General features: G+C 38.2%; 1 protein-coding gene across 1 annotated transcript in view; it reads right to left on the bottom strand.

Annotated features, from left to right (window-relative positions):
• The window catches only part of Pkd2 (polycystin 2, transient receptor potential cation channel), a 50,901-nt gene that overhangs the window by 6,918 nt on the left and 20,447 nt on the right, over positions 1-23,536 (bottom strand). Inside the window, exons 3-10 of the mRNA XM_008830178.3 lie at positions 16,801-16,934; positions 15,011-15,261; positions 13,083-13,307; positions 11,469-11,697; positions 7,519-7,686; positions 5,821-6,002; positions 4,504-4,624; positions 94-192 (exon numbers count right to left, since the gene is read on the bottom strand). Of these exons, the coding sequence (XP_008828400.1) occupies positions 94-192; positions 4,504-4,624; positions 5,821-6,002; positions 7,519-7,686; positions 11,469-11,697; positions 13,083-13,307; positions 15,011-15,261; positions 16,801-16,934 (1,409 nt within the window). The remainder of the gene's footprint in view (positions 1-93; positions 193-4,503; positions 4,625-5,820; positions 6,003-7,518; positions 7,687-11,468; positions 11,698-13,082; positions 13,308-15,010; positions 15,262-16,800; positions 16,935-23,536) is intronic.

Genomic DNA, 23,536 nt, shown 5'->3' on the forward strand with positions numbered 1-23,536 from the left:
TATCAAGGAAGCAATGTTGATTCAGAAAACTGACCAAAACAATGCTCATTTTATATAGGAAAATGAAAAAGCTCCGGAATTAGGGATTCCTACCTTTTTTATAAGATCTGAGAGTTCCATTTCGGCTTTCTGCTGGGCCAGATCAGATTTCACTTCAGAATAAGTATCATTGATGATGGCAAGAAACATATTCTGTTTGTAAATTAAGGAAGGAAACTCACATATATTTTGGAAACATGAATCCAATAATTGACACGTGCCCTTTTGTTTACCTTTTTACCCAAGGTGAATAATTATGAAGTGACTGGCTAATAGTTTCGCTATCACATTTTTTGAAACAATATTTTCTCCACTGAGTCAAGCCAAGGGAAATCTTACAAAACTGTATTATGACATGTTTTGCAAAACAAGTCAATAAAATATTAATGTATTTATGGACAAATGATAGAAGTATTATTTTTATTTTCTACTTTTAAAACTTTTATAAACTTTTATATAAAGATACTGTATATAACTCCAGAGAATTCTTCAAGTTTTCAGTCAACTTAATCAAGCAGAACTTTACACTTTTTTCCAATTTTATCCTATGATCATATTTGAAATTTATAGAACATATTTTAAAGAATTAAAATGACCTCTGAAAGTAGGCATAGAGTAGATCTGGCATAAAAATCAAGTAAAACCATGGAAAAGAAGATGACTGGAGTCTAGTAAACTTGATTCTAGTCTTGGTGAAATTGGGACCAGGAAGAGGTCAAAGGAAAGAACAAAACTAAACACCAAAACCCAAGACGAAATGCCAACGAACAGATGAACAAACAAAATCCCCAGAAATTTATACCTTGAAACTATATAGTATCTATAGCTGGGCTCACAACTGTCAAACTGGGCCTGGTGCTAACACAACTTCAATGGCAGACACCATGTATAACCTTCTAGTCTGAACCCACACAACAAAGAAATGAAATATTTGTCAAGTCACCCTAGTGGAAAAACAACCTATGTAACCTTGTTCCACAATGCCTAGATTTATTACAAAATCTACCAAGAAAAGCCTGTAAGTGGGACTCTTCCAAGAAACCTGAATTCACCCTTTGAGTGTTTATGTTCCCTCTGTCATAAACTTTCTCCCAATTCCTTATTTATCTGCCTTAGAATTCTTTCTTTGACAGAAAGGCAAGAATTTGTAAATACTAGATAGTCCTATTTGTTTTCTCTGTCTCTGAGAACTCTCCAGCCTTCATCTCCAGCCAACATGGAATTGCCAACACTATGTTTTTTGACGTGTGTGTGTGTGTGTGTGTGTGTGTGTGTTTGTGTGTGTTATGTGTGTGTACAGGTATGCTCATCTGTGTGGGCTCATGTAAAAGCCAGAGGTTGACACTTGGACATCTTTCCCGGTTGCTTCTCCACCATATGTACTCAGGCAGGGTCTCCCACTTGAACCCAGAGATCACTGATTTGCTTTGTTAGTCTAGCTAATTAGCTTGCTCGTAGGATCCTGTCTCCATCACCTGAGCTGTAGGATCACAAGCAGGCCGACACAGCCACACAACACTTATATGGGTACTGGGGATCCAAATTATAGTCCTTATGCTTGCAAAGCAATGACTTTACCCATGCAACCATCTCAGCCCCTTGTTTGACACTTATAAAATGGAAAAGTTAACAGTACCTCCCTTAACTATTGCTTGTGCATGTTAATGGGATAATCTATGCAGTGCTCAAGACAGGCCCCATTTGTGACAAGTTCTATGTGTTATATCATTTGTAGCTGCTGTCATTCACCAATCTCTAGACACTTTCCTAATGTTTCTCCTCCCTAGTGGTAATGGGTATTTCCAACACACTTCCTCAAAGCACTGTGCCTAGAAAATCAGATCAGTCTCTTGCATGCTGTTCTTCCTATATGGTAATAGATTTGTGGCTATAACCAGGTATATTTACTTATATCTGTTTTACCCAGAAGTTCATGGAATCTTCATCAGAGAAAGTTCAAGCTCTGTTTTCCTTTCCATAGTTCCCCCAGTCATCTAATGCATTACCTTACACACTAAACATTATAATATACACTACCCATCATGTATAATGTATATTTAAGAATATTTTGTTTCATATAATAGTTATTGTTATTGATGAATGCAGCCTTAAAAGTCTTATTTTAGTGGGGTACTAAAATCTCTATCAATTGTAGGAAGACTATTGTTTAAGATTTGGTATCAGAAATGTGAACAAAACACACACTATATAAAAGTTCTTAGCTATATGCTCCAATCTAAGCCCTGCTAATTTCAGACCTTCACTCTCCTAACCCAGGCAACTAACATTCTGTTTTCCCTTCTAAATGGCTACATGATGGCTACAGATATCTTAGCTGCAATGGATTAAAGTGTGGATTTAATATCCAAAGAGTAGATATAGGCTGTGTCTGATAAAGGCTTTTTAAAAAATATATTTATTATTTTTATTTTATGTGTATGAGTAGACTGCCTGCATTGTATATAAGTGCATCCATGTCATGCAATGCCCACAGAGGTCAGAAGAGGACATCAGATCCCCTGGAACTGGAGTTACAGATGGTTGTTAGCCACCATGTGGGTGCTGGGAATCAAACCTGGGTCCTCTGAAAGAGCAGTAAGTGCTCTTAAATGCTAAGCCAACTCTCCAGCCTGGCCTTTTTTGTTTGTTTTTTTTTTTTTTTTGAGACAGGGTCTCATGTGACCTAAGCTGCCCTTGAACTCCATATGTAGCTGAGGATAACTTTGAATTTCTGAATTTGTTCCTCCTGCTTCTACCTCCAGAGTGCTAGGATTATAGGCATGTGCTACTATGTAGGTTTATGGGGAAAGATGGTAGAATTCAGGGTTTTGTGTGTGCTAGTTAAGCACTCTATCAACTGAACTACATTTTTACCCCCAAGAAAGCTTTTTAAGGTCTGAGAAGAAACTGTCCTTCCTCCCCATCTTGTCTCACAAAGGTCACCTAGTTGTCAGATGGGTCTCTATACTAGGCCTTTCAGTACAGGGTCAGTAAATTAATACCAGCAGCTGCTCACAAAGGTAGTCAGACCTACATTCTGCTTCTACTCTTTGATTTTTTTTTAAAGATTTATTTTTATTTTATGTATGTTTGTCTGCATTCATGTACATTCACTGTGTGCATGCCTGATGACTGCAGAGGCCAGACAGGAACAAAACCCCTAGAACTGGAGTTGCAGACGATTGTGAGCCACCATATGGGTGCTGGGAACCAAACCTGGGTCTTATGGTAGAGCAGCCAGTGCTCTCCAGCCCCTTAGCTTATTTTCTTTAGAGACAAGTTTCTGTTCAAAGTTGCTTCCTGTCTCATCTTACCAACCTATCTATATACAGACCTATCTACATCTGGTGTGTGCAGGGACAGAAATCCCTTTTGCAGCAGTTGCATAAAAATTATTTTAGGACAGTTTTGGTGGCTCACATCTGCAGGATATGCTGAAGAGGCGGGGGCAGGAGTGTCAGGAGTTTGGGGCCAGCCTGGGCTACAACTTTAGCTGGGCATGGTAGGTCAGGCCTTTAGTGGTAGTGCAAGTTGAATTCCAGCACTTGGGAGGCAGAGGCAGGTGAAGGAGCTCTGTGAAATGGAGGCCAGTCTGGTCTACATAACGAGGCCCTGAAATGTGATCAGTTTCAAAAAGAAAAATTTACAGCAAAAAATTTTGTTATTTTCTTCAGATGGGTCTCCATGAAAGAAAAGTCTGAAGACACAGTGTTTAACATAATATGCTCCCTCCCTAAACTAAGTTAACTTCATTTTATACTTTCTCAGTGGACAAGCAGAATGTACAAATGCTAAAAAAAAAAAATCTTCCAAAAAAAAAAAAATCTTAAGGCAAAATGTTAAAAGTGTTAATTTGTCCTAAATCAAGAGAACCAAAGATTTTTAAAATGTAATTTGAAAACAATTCCTAATTATTGTTAGTTTTCTTTTAAATTTAGTATAGGGAAACTATTTGCAGGCAGTATATAGACCTGTGGATATGAATAGTTGAAACAGAGCCTTAAGCTTGACATGCAATAATTCACTCAGCTCCAACTCCTCGTGACATCCTAGTTCTAAACTGTGGTTCCTTTTTTTTCTTTCTTTCTTTTTTTTAATCAGAGAAAAGAAGAAATGGAAAGCCAGGCAGCAAATGACAATGAAGGAGGTGACACTGTGCTGAAAAGCAGTAAGCACTTTCTACTACTGAGGAAAAACCACCATTTTAGGGAACTTTATAAATTTGTAGTTGTTAAAATTATAGTGATTAGACACGTATGTGATAAATGGAAGATCATGGGAAAATAGATTAAGTATTGGAACTGTGATTCAATGAAAAATGAAATGTTTCCTAAAACAAACAAAAACAAATCTAAATTTTTTTTCTCTTTTCTGTTTTCTGAAATGGATAATCGAGCCTGAGAAAAAAGATGGTGATTTCTAGCATAGTTTAAATCACCTCACTATACACAAAAATATACATACCAAAAGAATGAAGAACATAAAGAACACAAACGTGGTAAAATAAAGCGGCCCCAAAACTCGATTCGCTTCCTCAATGTCTGTGAAGTTGATATCACCCAAAATGATGCGGAACTGAGTGAAGCTACGGAAACAAAACAAACAGCACAATGCAAAGCCGTGTGCACGTTCATGAACGCGGACTTCATATTTGGGTCACTCTGGGAAGTTTTAGATAGCTGCCAAAAAAATAAAAAACTGCTGATCTCTTTGGAAAAGTCTTGCTATTTGTATTGTCGATTGATACCTTCTAGAATAACGAAGTGCTTTCACATTAGGTATGTCATTTTGACTCGTTAATATTAAATCTGACAATGAGATGATTTAAACTGCAAAAATACACATTCTGGGTTACACCTGGCAGCTACTGTAAATCTTTACAATACTCACTCTGGGTCCGAAGTTAAAATCTCTTTAAATAACACCACCACAAAGCATGTTGAAAGATGGCCAAAACGGCGTGGCTTAAAGATCCAGTATTCTCACATTCACTCAAAGTGATGTCAGAGTGGCTAGGTGTTGTGAGGACTTAGTGAAATCACCTCCACTCCTGCCTTTTACCAATTAACTAGAAATCCTTGTGCAGGAAGCCATATTAACCTCCATTATCAAGATCTCCTTCCCTGACTCCTAACTTCTTTGTGAATGGCACAGAAATATAATTCAGAACGCTGTGTTTTCTTTTGTCCTATTTTTTGCTATATTTGGGGACACTGGAAAAAGATTGAAGATTCATGTATTGGTTTAAGTTTCTTCTACAATATTAGAAATGTTTTATTTTCCTTAGAACTTGAAGTTCAAAATACATGGTAACACTATTGAACAAGAATGAAAATACAATCAAATAACCTTTTTTATTTGGGGGGAGGGAGGAGCCCAGAAAATCGAGATGGAACCCAGGACTAAGCATTCCACCAATGAGCTGTACCTCCACCAGCAAATGGCCATTAAAGCTCCCACCTGCACAGGGTGTTCAGGAGATCCTGACCACTGGAACAGTGCTGGCTTTCAGTACTTAATTGCTGCTTCCCCAAGTACCAAAAAGCATTTCAGAATGTCTTGTCTTCTTTGGTGGGGCAATGTTTGTAAAATAGGCAATTTATTCATACTTTAAATAACTATTTTTACCATTTGGTGGGCAAATAGCATTAAGAAGAATTTTTTTATCTTTGAGAAGGCATCTTTGATTAAAAAAATCATAAAGAATATTTTTCATTTATTCCTTGACAATTTTATACATGTATACAAAAATCCCTTCTTTTTTATTTCATAGATACTTACATACATTCTTGGAAAGTACTGAAGTCATCGACCTGCGTGCCAAAGACAAGGTATGCCAACTGAGCATATGCCAGGAAGATAATGAAGAACATGATGGCGAAGCCAAAGAGGTCTTTGGCACATCGAGACATGGTTGTGGAGAGCTGATTCATGGTCCTATTAAAATTGATGAATTTGAAGAGCTGTAGAAGAAGGGCAATGTCAGTCAAGGAATGGATAATACAATGTGGGATACACATACAATGGAATATTATTCCACTGTAAGAGGGCATGAAATCTGATACACACTATGAGATGAACTTGGAGAACACTATATTCCAAGTGAAAGAAAGAGGATGCAAAGGCTCAAATACTGTAGAATCCTCTTTACTTGAGGGACTTAGAATAGTCAAATTCAGTGGGGCAAGAAATATAATGGAAAAGTGATGAGTAAGGGTACAGCATTTCATGCTGGGGTTACAAAAAAGTTTGGTAATGCATAGTGGTGCTGGCTGTACAACACTGTGGTGTATTGAATGCCTCTGAAATGTAATGTAAAATGGTTGGACTGAGAGCCAGCAGTTGAGGCAGCTGTTCCTGACCGCAAAGCATGGGGGGGGGGGATGGACACGCACATACGGGTGTTAGAAGTGGAGTCACAATTCTGGCCTGGAACAAACCAATGGTCATGTTTTAGCAACGAAAGCAATGAAAAAAGACAATAACCTGAGATGCATGTTGGAGAGAAAGCTCTAGAATTTTACTTAGTCTTTTATAAACTGTTTTTGACTACAATTTTTCTGAGTTGTTATACTCAGTACTACTTAATGAAATTCCTATTTATTTATTTACTCTATAGCTCTGGGATGAAACTCAGGGCCTCGTATATGGTAGGCAAGGTCTCTGCCACTGAGTGATACCACTAGTCTCAATTTCTATTCACTTTATGATAAAGGCTTGGTGTGTTGGTGATGGTTTCTCTTGAATAAGTAGGCAAATGAGTAACAGCATGAGAGACATAAAGGGACTAGTGGGACTGAGAACTCAAGTTTCAAGTATACTTCATCTTCATTACATATACACTGTGCATGTGGCCAGGAGCCACTGCTTGTACAGCACCATCTAAAAACCTGAGCAAGTGGCATGTGGTAACTGCCTTAGAATGACTGAAATTTCCTGTATCTCTAGAATCGAGGCTCACTGTCCAAGAGATACCCCATTCTTTCACACAGGGAATGAGTAGGAAAAAACTATTCAGAAGAGCCTGTGATACAACTCCAATTCTGGGTGGAATGTCCTCTGGCTTGCCCTTGAAAGAGGCAATCTTCTCAAAAGCACTCCCTGCTGCACATCTCTCCCTCTTTCGTACCCCAACTTCTTTCTGTGTGCCGCCTTTCCCTTACTCATCACATCGGGTGAAATTCAGACCTACTCAGAAGCTAGAGAAGCCTGGAGCCCCAGGCTCAGAGAACAGAGAAGGTCTTTTACTGCATATATTAAAACCTACAGGATCAGCTCTGGCAAGAATTCAGGTAGCAGAAGCAACAATAGCAATGGTCACAGGAGCCCCACTAGTTTACTTGATGTAAACTATGGAACAACCTTGGGTGGCCATTTAAATTTGGCCAAAAATGTAGATTCACATCTTCAATACTTTATGTAATTCATATTAATGAAAAGAAAAAATATATTAAAAATTCAAAACGTGACATAAATTACCTTAATCCAGACAAAAAATACTAAGACAGCAGCTATATTGTTGAACTGTATTTGCCAGTACGCCACATGCTCAAAGTTAGGGAAAGTATCTTGATCTTGCAGAAACTGTGGTAGCCCCTCTACATTTGATATCCGGTAAATGTTAATTACCACAGCCACAATGGATAACTGGAAGACAAAAAATTTATATTCATTGCATTGCTTTAAAATATATAATCTGTAATCGACCTTAAAATGATGACTTTCCCCACCAGTGTATGGATTAAACGGCTGACCATAACAGTCACCCAATGGCACCCATCAGTCATTGGCTCCAAAGGACAATGCTGAGAACTGCCTTAGAATGTGTAAACAACATACAGCTTGCATTCCCTTAGAACAGAAACCAAGAATGCATGGGTGTGTACACATGAGTACACAGAAGAAAATATGCTAATACAAACTCAAGTTTAAAAGAGGTCTTCTGCCCAACTGCCGATCACAGCTAAAATAAACCTCACTGCCTTCCTTTTTAGCCAGGAAGGACTTCTAGTCCTTCTATCTGTCCTGCTGCTGTTAATGTTTGCTTTGCATTCTCTTGTATACACTAAAAATATCCTTGTACTCAGCTGAGAGGGATGAAATCTGGTTGGTTGAGCAAATCCAACAATAATCCTATGTTCAACTTGCATGAGGTAATTCATTATCCAGTCAAGACATTAATACAAAGAAACCAATATCATAGCAACATATTAACGTTCCTCGGAGTTTTCTTCCAAAATAGGGAATGATAGGAGAGAATGGAGATTTTTGAGAGTATGTGTGTTGTTAAATCACTGGTCTTTCTCTGTAATTCTCATTTCTTTCTACAAAAGATCTTTCTCACCAAACCATAACTTGACTTTAGGAGGGCAGAGGTTTTCGTTGTCTTGTATATTCCCATATCCTATCTTTAATCCCCAGAGCAGTGCAGGCTAGTACACAGTAGGACATCTTTGTTGAATAAATGACATCATTTCATGTAGTAAGGCAAAGCAATCAACATTATTTGTTATTTGAATTTAGACTTCTAAATTTTTTTTTTTAACAGCAATTCTACTTGTTTTGAAAGATAACTGGCCAGGACAAGTGGCTGACTGACATATGCATGGAGAGAGACTTCAGCATATTTGATGGAGAAGCAAACTGGGAAACAATTTCAGAGTGATTTTCAGATGTTAGGTAGACTTAAATTTCAGTTGGATTAAAAAAAATGGTATTTTTCTCATGAGCTTTGATAATCCAGTGGAGTATGGGTGCTTCTGAAGGTGACCAGAAAGAATGCCCTTTCCTGCTCAGCCAACCAATGTCTCAAATGAGACATGGGGTGAGGGAGTCCTTTACTCATCCTGAGGAAAGCACAACTGTTTGATTTAAGTCTTAACAGCACTACAGATTAAAGTAAAATTAAAAGCTAGGGGAAACAAGTGTTCAAAGAGGGACTTGAAAAATGTCGTGGCTGTGGAGCCTACTGGACCTCTATACCTGCAGCTAATTTCCCAAGGGTCTTCAAGGAAGTGTATGGTGCAGTTCATAGGAGTATGGGTAGAACCATGAAAATTTATGGGTAGGTGGGTGGCTAGAAAGCATATTAATGGTTTGAAATATAAGGAAACCAATTTGAAATAAAATATGAACATGAACCACTGTATTTTAACACTCTTCTTGACAGTTAAGTTTAAAATTTTTTTGATGTATTTATTTTTATGTGTATGAGTTGTTATGCCTACATGTGTGTAAATGCACCTGTGTCATGCAGGGCCTGCAGAGGACAGAAATGGGTGTTGGATGCCCTGGAACTGGAGTTGCTATGTTAGTTGTTATGTGGGTGCTAGGATCTAAGCCTGGGTCTTCTGCAAGAACCACCAGTGCTTTTAACTACTGAGCCATCTCTCTAGCCCTGACAGTTAAATTTTTACTGTTTTTTGTAACATGTATTATATACTTACAGTGTATGTAGTAAATAAAATACAGTCAAATGCTAAAAGACAGAGTTCTATTTGAATTAATTTTTATCTTACTCTTTTAAATTCAATGCAGGTATATGTTTTTATAGATATATGTTACACCAACACATACAAATATTGTGAATATATACAATAAACTTAGGTATGCAGTTACCTTTTGCACTGATAGGTATTAAATAATCTTGAATCCTACTGACTAGTCTTGGTGATATGAAAAGCATTTGGTTAAAAAAATGCCTATAACTAGGGTTGGAGAGACGGCTCAGCAGTTAAGACCACTGGCTGCTCTTGTAAAGAAAGTAGGGTTTCCTTCCTAGCACCCACATGGTGGCTAACAATTGTCTATACCTCCAATTCCAGGGGATCTTATTTCCTCTTCTTGCCTCTATGGGCACTGCATAACATAGGTGCACTTACATACATGCAGACAAACCACTCATATACATTAAAAAAAAACTAAAAATCCCCCAAAATTTTAAATGCCTATAATTAATGACCATATAGAACTTGCTTTTTAATTTTTACCACTATTTTCAATAACTTAAATAATTAAATACATAAAAGCCAAAAGTAATTTTGCATCTTTAAAGTCCAAACATTATTTTCTAGAGTAATTTTAATATATGTGGATGGTGTTCTGCTATCACTGACTGCAGAAATACTATGAAAAATTATTTCACACTTGTTTCCTTCCCTGTTTTCTTTAGTACTGAATCTTTTTTGTAATGTTGCCCATTAGTAATACCTCAGGAATGTGTGCCTCAAGTAGTTACCTTGACTTGTGTGAACTGTGCGATGTTGTAAGAACATCATGAATGGTGAGAAGATGCAGGTCGAGTGGGTCCTGGCCTGTGTACAGTCTGTAGCAATTTTTATTTCAAGTGGAAGCATATATATTCATGAATCAATTAGGCAGGGCAGAGCAGATAAGAGAGTTAGTGTAGAGATTAAGCAAGCTTTCCTTTATGAAAACTGTTTGGAAATGTGCCTAACACATACTAGTCCCTAAAGTGTAAGCCACTATACTATTATTATTTCTGCTATTATCACTGTTCCTATGTCATATATGCCCACGTTTATTTCTCATGTCTCAAGTGTTTGTTTCCTCACACATTCTAATGGATAATATTTGACAAAGCTTTAATATAAGTGGTTGACAAAGCTAAATAATCTTTGAGCTGGAGATGAGGAAAAAGAGTAACTGTCAGGAGGAAGGATGACAGAAAAGGAATGCTCATGGGTTAATGCATCTTCCAAGATTTCAGAGTCATCCGGGTGCTGTGAGAGTGGGAAGCAAGGACACATAATAATACATGACGCAACTATGCTGAACAGAATGGTAAAACATATGACAGTTAGGCACACTGCTATACACTTAAAAAGACAAAAGTTCATCTGTTATTGAAGAAGAAAAAGCTTATACAAGTTCATTTTCTACCAAGTCCTCTGGAAGGAAGCAACGGATATAACTTCAATGGATACAACTTAAAGCCTATTCCCGCTGGACTATTTGCTAAAACTAGAATTCTAACTTGTAGGAGGTTTTCTCTTTAGCCAAAAAAATTTCAAGACGGTTTTTCTTCTCATAACTTGACATATACGTAAAAATAAATTATTTTTAAGAACAGTTGAAGAGAAGTATCATTATAAAAAAACCCCACAGTTTTATCCTGCACATCTTACGTAGTATGCCAAAACCAAATCTGAACTACTGCATTATTACGCTTATTTGGGTGGTTAAGCCCAAGCTCAATAAGAATGTCCATTTCATAATCAAGAAGGTTTCTCTTGCAAAATCAGAAAAATGAGTATGAGACAGAATTTGATAGAAAAGAAAGAAAACTTTATGTTTTCCTCAGGGGGTACCGAGAATCACAATATGGAGATCAAAGACTGCAATTAACATGCTATTAGAATACAGGAGGGGAAATATAGCAGGGAATTGGGCATCGTTCTCCAACCTACCACAACAATCACAACATCCAGACAATTCCAGAAACTCCTGAAATAATGTAGTCTGTGGATCCGAATTTCCAGTATCTCTTCCACCACATAGTAAAGGATAAAGAAACAAAAGATTATCTCACAGGCTGCCAGGAAGAAATCAAAAGTCGTGACGTAGTGAATCAGTTTTACAGGCTGAAATTGCCAAGACGGAACCACACCACCTGTTGCTGGAAATTCAACCAATAACCTGCATTGCAAAAAGAACAGTTAATACTGCTACTGCAAGTTTCCTAAAACTAGTGAGAAATCATTTCAATCATGACCACTAGCTGCATACTAGTAGGAACATAGTTTATAAAAGGACATAAACCTCCTAAGACTCCCACCCCAAAGGACCACTGCCAGTCCAATGTTCTTTTCTACTGCTCTTCTGATATTTAAACTCCTCAAAACTCTCTCTCTCTCTCTCTCTCTCTCTCTCTCTCTCTCTCTTTTTGGTCTTTTTGCTTTGAGTTGGGATTCTGTTTCTTTTAGTTAAAGGGATTTTGCACACACCCACCTTCCTCCTGACATTAAACATCCTGTCTTTCTAGGACTTCTATTGAATGCAAGCCATTGCCAGACAACAGAAAAGAGCCTAAATAAATACAAGTCATGCGCTAAAAACATTCATAATCAGGGTGAAAGTAGGATATATACTTTGTAATTATAATATAAAGATAGGGTCTGCCTCATCAATACATTCAGTAATTAACATCTAATTAGCTCTTTAGTTTGCTAGTTTTCTCCTCTTGCCAAGGCCTTGTAATTCAGATACCCAATACCCATCTACTGTCTGAAATAGTACCATACTATTTTATGGTACTATGTTTAGGTTTTATGTTCACACTCTTAGCACAGACTTTTTTACTGTCTCACTATACTGGAACTGAGGAATTCTCTTACAGTGTTGGTTTCACACTGAGAAAGTTCAATGATTCACTTGCTAGAACTGTCTTCCTATTAAACTAGAATTAGATTCTCTAGCTCTATAATTTTAGAGTTTTAGACGTCCTTGGCCATGTATTTGGCATCACAATGTCCTCTATTAGTGGACAGTGGCTTGTAAGATACACGCAGGCTCTCACAATGACCAAGTCAAAGCAGGGACTTTAGAAAATGGGAAATCCTCTTCACCATCAACTTCCCTCCTTTTCTTTGTTTCAGAGTATCTCAGTGACAGCTGGAATCTCAGAAGAATATTAAAAGCAGTGGGTCTCGGTTCAGTCTTAGTGTGAACGCAAGAGGGAGCAAGTGGCCCCTGCTTGTCAAGGAATCTCTGTTCTACAAGGCTCTGCTTTGTCAACCACTTGCAGGAACTTAGGAAGAAATGGAGTAATTTCCCTGACATTCAGCCTTGGAGTCTAGGGAGGAAGTGAAAAAAAAAAAAAAAAAACCAAAACTAAAGACATCCTATAATTAAACATTTTCTAATGTTTAATTAGAAACATCCCTCCCTTGGTATCAACCTGGGTCCCTGGCACCCTCTTCTAGTCAGCTGCAAGAAGGGTGTTTTCCCCTGGCCTTTTCTATAGAAAAGGATATTTGGATAACTACCCCCAAATGGGAGGGCTATGAGTCCGCAGTACATACCTGACCACACAGAACAGGTTAATGTTCGCATTGTACACTGAAAAGTCAATGAAAGTCGCTCGGGTTCCTCGGTCCAGCCAGAAGTTTTTTCTGAGGCCAGCAATCTGAGCAGCTGTTTCCTCTCGGGTTCTCGACAAATCCAGATAATAACCAGCTCCACTGTAAGTTGCAATTATTCCCCAGTGGCTACTCCCATTCAAGTCCTTTTCACTCGTATAGATCCATCTAATTAAAAAACAAAAAAAACAACAAAAAAACCCAAGTAAAATTAGTGAAAGACTTGTCACAATGACAAAGATAGCTACTTCCTTCTAAGATAAATAAGTAATAAATGGTGTTCTTGACACAATTCTTCCTATGTGCTTTCTTGGTGAAACTTGATACAATTATTGACCTCAGTTTGGTAATGAGTACTGCAGACTCATATCCCTCCCATTTGGGGGTCCATGTGTAGTGAGTGTGGTGGCATTAAGAGGGAAATGGAAGGTATATTTATTTGGGAACAGTAGCCTAGCCTCTGGAAAAAGATCAAGACCACCTCTGTGTAGATGGTAGGGTGTGAGGGTGTGAGGGTGTGTGTGTGTGTGTGTACTGAGGTGGGGGATGCTGTGACAGAGACTGGCATGACCAGGGCAGGAAGGGGTCCCTCAGTGCTGTACTTCACATCCCCTGTACAGATTGCTTTGGTTGGATCATCTTCCCACAACACTACTCATTGCTCTGGCCCTGGGTACACCTATGCGTACACTAGTGGAGCATCTCTGGTACAAGTGAAAGACCAACCAAAAGGTCAGACGCTCCACCAGCAAGAGAAGTTTGAGGGCAGCTTCTGCACTAACTACACTGCCTGCTATAGGGGAACAGAGATGCTAATTAGAGGGTGGAGGTGTAAAAGAGGTACAGGGTAGGGTCGTGTGCTCAGTTTATACCGTGTGAAGTGTCTTCATGCAAGACAGCACCATGTACAATGACAATTTTTAAAAGTTTCTTTTCAATATTTAAGAAGCAAGCATTGTCTGAAATATAGAAAAGGAGTTATGAATTTGTATGCCAGTTCAACAATATTCTGGAGGGCAGAGGAGGAATATGTGGAAACAAAGGAAAAAAGGATGAGAAAAAAAAATTACAACAGTGAGAGAAAAAAATCTACTTACAATTTTTTTTTTTTTGCTGGGTGTGGTGGCGCACACCTTTAATCCCAGCACTTGGGAGGCAGAGGCAGGCGAATCTCTGTGAGTTCAAGGCCAGCCTGGTCTACACAGTGAGTTCCAGGACAGCTGGGGCTACAGGGAGACCCTGTTTTCTTGACTGGGAGGTGTGTTTTTCTTTTTTTTGTGTGTGTGTGTATGTGTGTGTGTATGCACGCCTACATGAGTTTATGTGCATTATGTGTGTGCAGGTGGACAAAGAGGCCAGAAGAGGGCATCAGATTCCCTGGAACTGAAATAATGAGGTTGTGATGTGGGTGCCAGGAACATAACACATGATTTCTTCAAGAAGTTAATTGCTGAGCCATATCTCTAGCCCCCAAAATTTACACTTTAAATAACTGCATTCTGAACAAAGACATAATTGTAAGAGCTACTAAGAAATTTCTGAACCAGAAACATAATAAATAATTTAGGGGACAATCTTATTGGACCAATAAAATAATACTGAAGCATCTTACTCAAAACCTCCAAAGGCTCAGATCATTTCTTTCTCTTGGGCTGTATGGTCAACAATTTGGCCTTTTCAGAATATGCATATAGAAACTAAAAGTAGGACAAAAGTTAAGAAAAAATGAGAAACAAAGGTCACCTTGACCCAGGCTTCCACATAAGCACTGAAGAGGGACTAGAGGTATCTTTTTGGTGAAGCTGTCAGAGAATGAATGAATGAATGAATGAATGAATGTCACCCTTTGGCCATGCATCATAGACACCTACGCAGTCCCATTTCGTGGCCCGAATGGAGCCCTATCCTCACTACTGACTGAATAGACATCGTAGCATTCTTTAATTTCATCTCTTAAGTCCTGAGGTATTGTACAGGATCCATTTCTGACTCTGAGTTGGCGTAGACGTGGCACTCCTAACAGCAGGTTCTCATAGAAGATGAAGCTTCGGTTGTCAGCCTCTGTTTGGTTGCTGGACTGTGCTTTCCAGTACAGGCCATCCAGAAAGGAGCCTTCTGTGAACTGAAACAAAAGAAGGTGTTTAGCCAGGTGTAGTAGGCCTGTAATTCTAACACTCTGGGGGCAGAGGCAGGTGTGACTCTGTGACTTCAAAGCCAGCCTGGTATAGATAGTGAGTGCAAGGCCAGCCAGGACTACATAATGAGACATTGTCTAAAAATCAAAGCAAAAGTTTCAAGCCCCACAGCTCTCTTGCTCCTGCCTGGAGTGTTTGCGTGACTAAAACTTTACTAACCCTTAGGATTCTCTGACCTGGGCTTCCACATTTGGCAAATCTATCTTTTGTGTGGTTGGTGAACCTGACATAAGGTCAATACTTAATAAATGGCAGCTTTGATTTTCTGTTTTAAGATTACATATTATGAGATTGGTGTGTTTCACAAATGTATGAAGACTATTAGCTCCACTTCCCCTTATCAAAACAGCACCCCACATAACCATGAACTCGGGGTGAAAAGGCAAGAGTCTCAATTCAATTACCTTTTGTACTGGATCCTTTCTGTTTTGTTTTTTAACAATCTACCTCCAAGTTTATTCATTGTTAGCTACAAAAGCTGTTGGTACCATTTCCCGAGACCAAGGTTACAAGTAAGTTTTGGGCAAAGGTTAATAAGAACACTTAAAAGTTTAGCTCAAATCTAATTCTTATACCTAGACTATTTTACTAGTAGCCCCAACCCCACCCTATGTCTTTTGGCATTTATGATGGAACAGTGTATGTGAGAAGTCTCTTGTTTTCACAAGAAGCTTCTCCTCTAGGGAGAACAGATCTAGTTACTTCTCCATGTATCACCAGGGAATCAAGAGAGGTCTGCCACACTGAGCTGGGGAAAGGTCAATATTATGCAAATAGGGGTTTTAATGTCAAGCGTTGTTACATATTAAAAGGTTGCAGTGACCCAGTGTTCTCTATGTTTAAAATTAAGAGCTCTAATCTCCGAGTTTAGTAAGAAGTCTACAACCTATTTCCCCAGGGAGACACTACTGCCTGCTTATCATCTACTATCGTTGGAACTTATGACACCTGGGGAAGAGGCTGGGTTGAATTTTACAGCAGCAGACCTCTACAGGAGCTGGGGGAGGGGGCACTTTGTCAACAAAGACACAAATCACTGAAAGCAAACTAACATATGACACTCAAACTGCCTTCTTGAGTTTCATAGAACATTTTCAAACAACATTTATTGACTCAAGAACGACTGAATAATAATTACATAAAGCTGTAGTCATGATGGAAAAAGCTCTCTTCTTTTCCTCTGTAGGCAGGTAAGCATCCTGAATCTCACCTCATTTAAGAATTAGGGCACAATATTGGTATTTACCTGATAAGATCATTATAGGGATTAAATAAAGGTGAGAAAAATTCAGTTCTATGCAAGACACTTTCAAGGTTCTCAATAAATACCAAGGGACGAAACAGTAACTTTGAATAATTTAATGTAATTCACAATATCTCACGTCTACTGAAGACACTCATGAATTCAATTTATGACACCATATGAATAATTTTCAGAGACAAGTACTTTTAGTTATTTGAAATACCTTCCAGAAGTCCTCCATTGAAGAAAGAGTTTTAAAGTTCGTTTTGTCTGTTTTAGACACTGGAGTGTCTAGGAAGAGCTGTGACAGCATCCGGGTGTAGTAGTACACGTTGGAACTCATCATGCCATAGGTCACTGAAACACAGAAAGGATCAAATGAGCTTCAAGAGGGAACCTGCACATATACATGCACAGCCAACAGCCTCCACGAAGGGACTGCTCCTGGTAGGTGGGTATTTTGGAGAGATAAATGTTCATACAGGTTATCTTTCACCCTGGCAACTTGAGTTTAATCTCTAGAACCTATATAAGAGGAGAAAACTGACTCCCAAAAGGTGTCCTCTGATTGCCACATGAATGCTGTTGACACACATGATCGCCCTTACAATACACACAGAGAAAACCAATAATTCATAATGATATGCATTCATATAGTATGTATAAAAACAATATTAAAATTTTCCAATGCTTTAGCAAGTGCTTTTTAATTTGGAATCATAATGACTACAGGGGCAATAGTCCTACAATTTATGGGAATAAAAGCTTCAGGAGGAAGGAATATGTTTCATTCCTATGTTTTGACAAGTGATAGAACTCATCTAAAATGATTAACTGATTCTGTGATAACCTTCAAGTATCAAAGATGTCTATTAAACCATTTTGATTAAACAATTGGCAAATCTGTCTCTCATGTAGCCCTCTTTACTTTCAAGCAGCATAAAGTTTAAGATTAATAAAGGAGAACTATAGGTAATAATGATCTAACCTGCTTGTGCCTGAGAGTTTACCTCAAGCAATCAATTAAGCAACAAATCAACATAATACCCACAATTTGGGTAATCTGTCAGGGAAAGTGTACTGAATAATCTCCAGTCCTCCCGTACTCTTCTATTATCTGAAGTAGGACAATAGTAGTCTTCATCTGATACCTGATTTGATCGTCCACTCCAACATTGGACTGGATCCTAGTTGAAGGTTTAGAATTAATTCTAACTCAGTGCTGTTCATAGGGCAGTTACCAGACATAAAGATTAACAAGAGGTAACCTCTCCCTCTAAAAGAGGATCTCATAGTGTCCCCCGAGATTATGCTGCCTGGTCACCTCCCATAGAGGGATGGGTGCAGGTACAATGCCCTCTATAGAGATGTTCTGAGGATCCAAAGTCAAAGGAGGGGACAAAGGTGACCCAAGACAGTAAGGATAGAAGAATCCTTAAAGTTAAATGAATGACTAAGCTAATTACTTCAATTACTGTGAAATTAGAATGTACTCTGGGTGGATTGATTAATAGAGAACACGTTGGAGCATTTTAACTGGGTAAAACCTATTGTTGGAAAGCATTTAAATACAGTACGGCCACCAATTCAAAAAGTATCTCCTTCATCTTCCTATCATGCTTCTTCCAAAATTGACTTTTGTGGTTGAAATTCTCAAACTGTGCCTGCCTTCATGGTTTAACCCAAAGGGAAGCATGATTCCATTGTTTGAGTAGAGCCCCCTGCTGGACACCAGAAAAATGTTGCCTCTAGCTTTGAAGACACTCCTCATTCAACCACAATGAACTGGGTCTCTGTCCTGTGCCAGGCCCCACTGTCTCAACTATCCACGAGTGACACTTCAACACATGCTCAGAGCAGCTACACCATGAGTACAGGAAGCGGTACTTCAATGAAGACAACCTGGGTCAGAGTTTCAGTGGGGCTCCACACTCTGGGCTTACGATAGAGCACTGGTGTCCTGGGATCTTGGACAGCTACTAACTTTCCTGAGCTTGAACTTTGAAAGTGAGCATAATATCGAGAGCTCTTTATGCAGCTCAAGCAAAGAAATGTATGTGAAGACAGTTGCACAGTATAAACTGGAGTGGAAACATGACAGCTACCTTTCTCCTCCCCGTCCCCAAAGGAAAAAGTTCATCACAAAGTGGTACTCACCCTCTAAATGTACCGTGATGAGAAAACCACTGCACGAAATACAGAAACTTAAATGAGAACTAGAAAGAGGATGATGATAAATTTACATGACACCAGGTAATGTGTGTGTGTGTGTGTGTGTGTGTGTGTGTATGTGATGAGCACAAATTCCACCTGCTATTTCTTCTTTTAAACTCTCATTTTTCACTTTTCCAAAATGAGTAAGAAAAAATACTAATGTATAATAAACACAGGTTGCCAAATAAGCAATATGTAATCAAAACAGCTAATGGATACTATTTAATTCTTGATGTTGTTGAGAGAATATAGGCTTAAATTCAAATCAAATGCAATATATCATAGAACTCCATACTGTATACATTTTGATGGCCAGAAGCAAAGAAAGAAATCCTCCAATTTAACAAGAGCAAAAGAAAAATGAAAGTTGACAGGAAAGCATTAATAAAGGGAAACATGATGGACACTTGACAAAAATATGAAATGTGAATAGGTTAAACTCTTCCTAGACAAACACGTTTTTAAAAATTGGTTAAAAAATGAAAAAGGCAACTGTAGAATTTTTATGAGAAAACTACTCATAAATAAGAATGGGGAGGGCCAGTAAGATGGCTAGGTGGCTAAAAGGGCTTGCTGCACAAGCTTGGAGACCTGAGTTCAATCCCCAGAATCCATATAAAAGTGGAAAGAGAGAACCAGCTCCACAAAGCTGTCCTCTGATCTCCACACACACACTATGGCATGCACATCCATGCATACACATCGGGCACACACAATAATAAATAAATATTTAAAAATATAGAGTAGGAAAACACATAAAGGGCAAATTTTTCTTCGGAAAAACTAAAATGTTATTACAGTCATCTGACAAAGGAGATTATAAAGTGATTATTGAATCTGATGGAAAGATATTTTATATTGATAAATGATACCATAAACAATGACTTAACTATCATGAATTCTTATGCACTGAATAATAGATTATCAAGATGTATAAAATGATACTTGCAATACAAAAATAAGCAAAATCACGTCAAAAACTGAGACAAGACTTCTGTTTTTTTTAAGCCAAAACATAAACTAAATCCCCTTAAAACAACAACAAAAAAAACCAGACAAAACTCTTAAACCATAAATTTTGAAAATTAGCTGACAAACAAGAAAGTATATGCATAAAAAGTTAAATCATTTAGCAATTTTAAAAGGGGTTCTCTCTTAATTACCTGTCAAAGAAATCAAAATTTGCACAAAGATAGCTTTTCCAGGTGCAAAGACGGAAACCAGATGCCTTGTTCCTAGATTCCTGGCCTTATATCAGTGTGAAGCTGTTACTCTGCACAGAAACCTAATTTCTTTATAGCCCTGTCTTGCATGTTCTTAACAGGGCTGTGGTGGAGATAAAACACAGAGCTTACAACCAGGCATGGTGACACACCCCTTTAATCTCAACACTCAGGAGGCAGAGGAGGCAGATCTCTGTGAGATCCAGACCAAACAGTGAGTTTCAGGCCAGCTGGGGCTACAGGGAGACCCTGTCTGTCACAAACAAATACTCCATTCAAAGGGACTCTATCTAGAAAGGCACAGTGCTATACATAAATCAAAGAGTTAAGTGAGTTTGAACTGACTTAGCTGATATTAACTTGCAGGAAGTTCTTGGAATCAGTGGATGAGAAGCACTAGTGGGCAAGAGGGGGAGCAGAACTGGGCAACGGCATGAGCAGTGAGAAGCTCCACATGGCAGCATACAATGTATAGCACATGCCTCCCTTCCTATGTGTGTGACAGTTGCATGAGCCAGCTTGGCTGTTCATTTTTCCTAATTGTCTTTTATATCACTTCCCATGCTTAAAGCCAGGGCCCAAGTCTGTTTTTAATTTAATAAATTACTAAACATCCACATAAATAAATAGTGAACAACTTCCAAGAGAGATAGTGGAGGTTTAAATAGGGATGAGAGTGATACAGGGAAGAGGACAGAATGAGAGGTGCTTCCTAAAAGCCATGGAAGGGGGAGGGGCTTCTTGGAAGCCACACAGGTTTGGGCTGAGGCCTTCATGTGGGTGACAGTAAAGTTCATCCAGACACAGAACAAACTGAAATACGTCTAGATAGGTGTGATTAGGGCTGTTAGAGATTACAGGCTTGTATGAGACTCTTTAGATACCCAGTAGACATTGGCACAAAGTAACTCATAAATGAGATCTGAAACTAAAGACTTGGGAGCCACGGTATATAGTTGAAGCTTTTTTTGTGTGTGGAATTGATCACTCAAAGATAAAGCTAGGCACCCAATAAGAGAATACACTATCTAAATGTGTTTCAGAAAAGAAGAAAACTAAAAAATGTGACTAGAGCAAGGAGGAAACAGGAAATTATTGAAGCCAAGGAGGGAAGCTTCTAGAATGCTAAATGCCATGGGACCAAATACCAGGGAAGCTGAAAAGTATCCATAAATTTGGCAATAAAGAGATACCCAGTGATCTTGTTGAGAGCCTTTTAGCGAGTAGGAGAGAGACAACAGAATTAACCAGAGTTCATGAAATAAAGCAATTAAAAACAGCTCATTTTCATCCCCTTTGGTTTAAATCTTGAAGAATATAATACATGACAAATTACAATGGAAACCTTTAAGGGATAGAAGCTATAGCCACAGAGCGTTTGAGAATGCTTGTACTGGATGAGTATTTTGTTTTGCTTCATTTTAGAAACAAGAACGATATACAATATTTACATGTTACCACGAACAAAAAAAAGATATTCATATGAAATAAAGGTCATGCTTAATTTCTGTACTTTTCCATTTACTGTCATAGAAAAGTTGATGTTTTTTGTTTGTCAGCTTATCTTGAAGAACAAGTATTTTATAGCCATAACCAAGAGCTTTAACAACTACTTACTATGGACTCTGAGACTGTGATTGTCAGACTGAGGATGTCTATTGTGGGGTCATTAGGATGTTTATCACCAGATGTAGAAGATAGCTCCCCACCGGTGTGATAGTAAACTACTGACCTGGACTTCAGTGAATCTTGTTATCCCAATCTGTGTGGATTCCCTGGCAACTCAGAAAAAATCTTTATGAGCTATTTAGTCATAAATGAGTTACTTACTTTGTGCCAACTTCTACTGGATATCTAAAGAGTATCACCTAGGCATCTCATCTCTAATAGCCCTAATCATACCTGTCTAGACATACTTCAGTTGTGTTCTGATTTAAAGATTTATTTATTTTTATTTTATGTGTATGTGTGTTTTGCATGTATGTACATAGACCACATGCTTGCCTGGTGCCTACAGAGGCCAGAAAAGGGCACTGGATCCTCTGGAACTGGAGTGACAGATGGTTATGAGCTGCCATATGATTGCTGGGAATTGAATCCAGGTCCTCTGCAAGAGTACTAAGTGCTCTTAACTGCTGAGTGATCTCTCCAGCCCCAAAACATTACCTTTAGATTAGCATTCTTACAAAACTCTTTTACAAGTAAAAGAAAATTCCTTTCTTTTGTAGAATGCAAGGCAAATTCTCCTTCCAGAGATTTAGAAATGGAAAAGCCCAGAGTTCCTTTTTAATGGGCTCACCTAGGTCAGTGAGTTTGAAGTTGTTTGCAACCAGTGAGTTTCTCACACGTAGATTATTTTAGGTCCCTACTCTGTAAAATAAGTTACTTTTTCTACTCTGAAAAATATTTATAGAATATTTCTTTTCCCAGTGATATTTGAGTTAAAATGTTATATAATAGTTCTTTGTAATATCATATATTCAAGGCAATTTTTCTGCCTTTCAATTTTAGCTACTTCATTGATACAGAAATAAATCAATTTCTGTAATATTGACTCAACTAACTTTGTGAATTCTATTATTGCATTTATACTTATGAGATTTGAACAATTTTATAGAACAGAGCTGAGAAAAGATTCACAAACATCATCCTTTGTTTTTTCCAAAATTTCAAAATACTCTTTATTCCTTTCTTTAATTTCAATATCTGATGTACACGATAGAAATAGCATTGTTATTTATGATTTTTTAATTTTTACATATGAGTGTTATGCCTGCATGTCTAAGTGCACTCATGTTGTGCAGTGCCCTAGGAGGACAGAAGAGGGTCTTGGGCGTAGGATCGCCTGGAACTTGAGTTGGAGAGATGAATGATTGTTAGCTGCCACATGGGTCCTGGGATTTGAATCTGGGTCTTCTCTAAGAACAGCCAGTGCTCTTTTACCACTGACCCATCTCTCCAGCCCCCACCATTGCTATTTATAAAGTAACCCAAATATATTAAGTACTTCTATGATTAATTCATCTCAACACCAGGTTTCAAAGAATAAATCCTAAATTAGATAAGTAGATTACTTAATTGACATTATATTTCTAGTAAAGTAAAATAAAGTAGACTTATAGACTGAATTTTTAAACCAAGGGTATACAACCAACATTGGTAAGATGAAAAGTGAGCTCTTAATGGGATTTGAACTCAGACCTGTATGTCTGATACAAAAACAGCAGCAACAACAACAAAGTCCTATACTTTATCTAGTAGTTCAGGCTGCTATCCAGAACCTTATTCAATATTGAGAATTTCTCACATGTAAACAGGTAAAGCCTATGGAGAGTTAAATATTATTTTACTTGCATACACAGCAATGAGTTTGATATTCTTGATCATTTGAATTATATTGCTGACAAAATTTTAGAAACAGATTTCAAAAACAAAGCTACTGAGCAATAGAGAGGAGAGGAGAGGAGTGGAGAGGAGGGGAGGGGAGAGGATGGGAGGGGAGCAGAGGAGTGGAGAGGAGGG

This window comes from Nannospalax galili, unplaced genomic scaffold (genome assembly GCF_000622305.1).
Source record: "Nannospalax galili isolate Female #2095 unplaced genomic scaffold, S.galili_v1.0 scaffold1791, whole genome shotgun sequence".
Taxonomy (NCBI): domain Eukaryota; kingdom Metazoa; phylum Chordata; class Mammalia; order Rodentia; family Spalacidae; genus Nannospalax; species Nannospalax galili.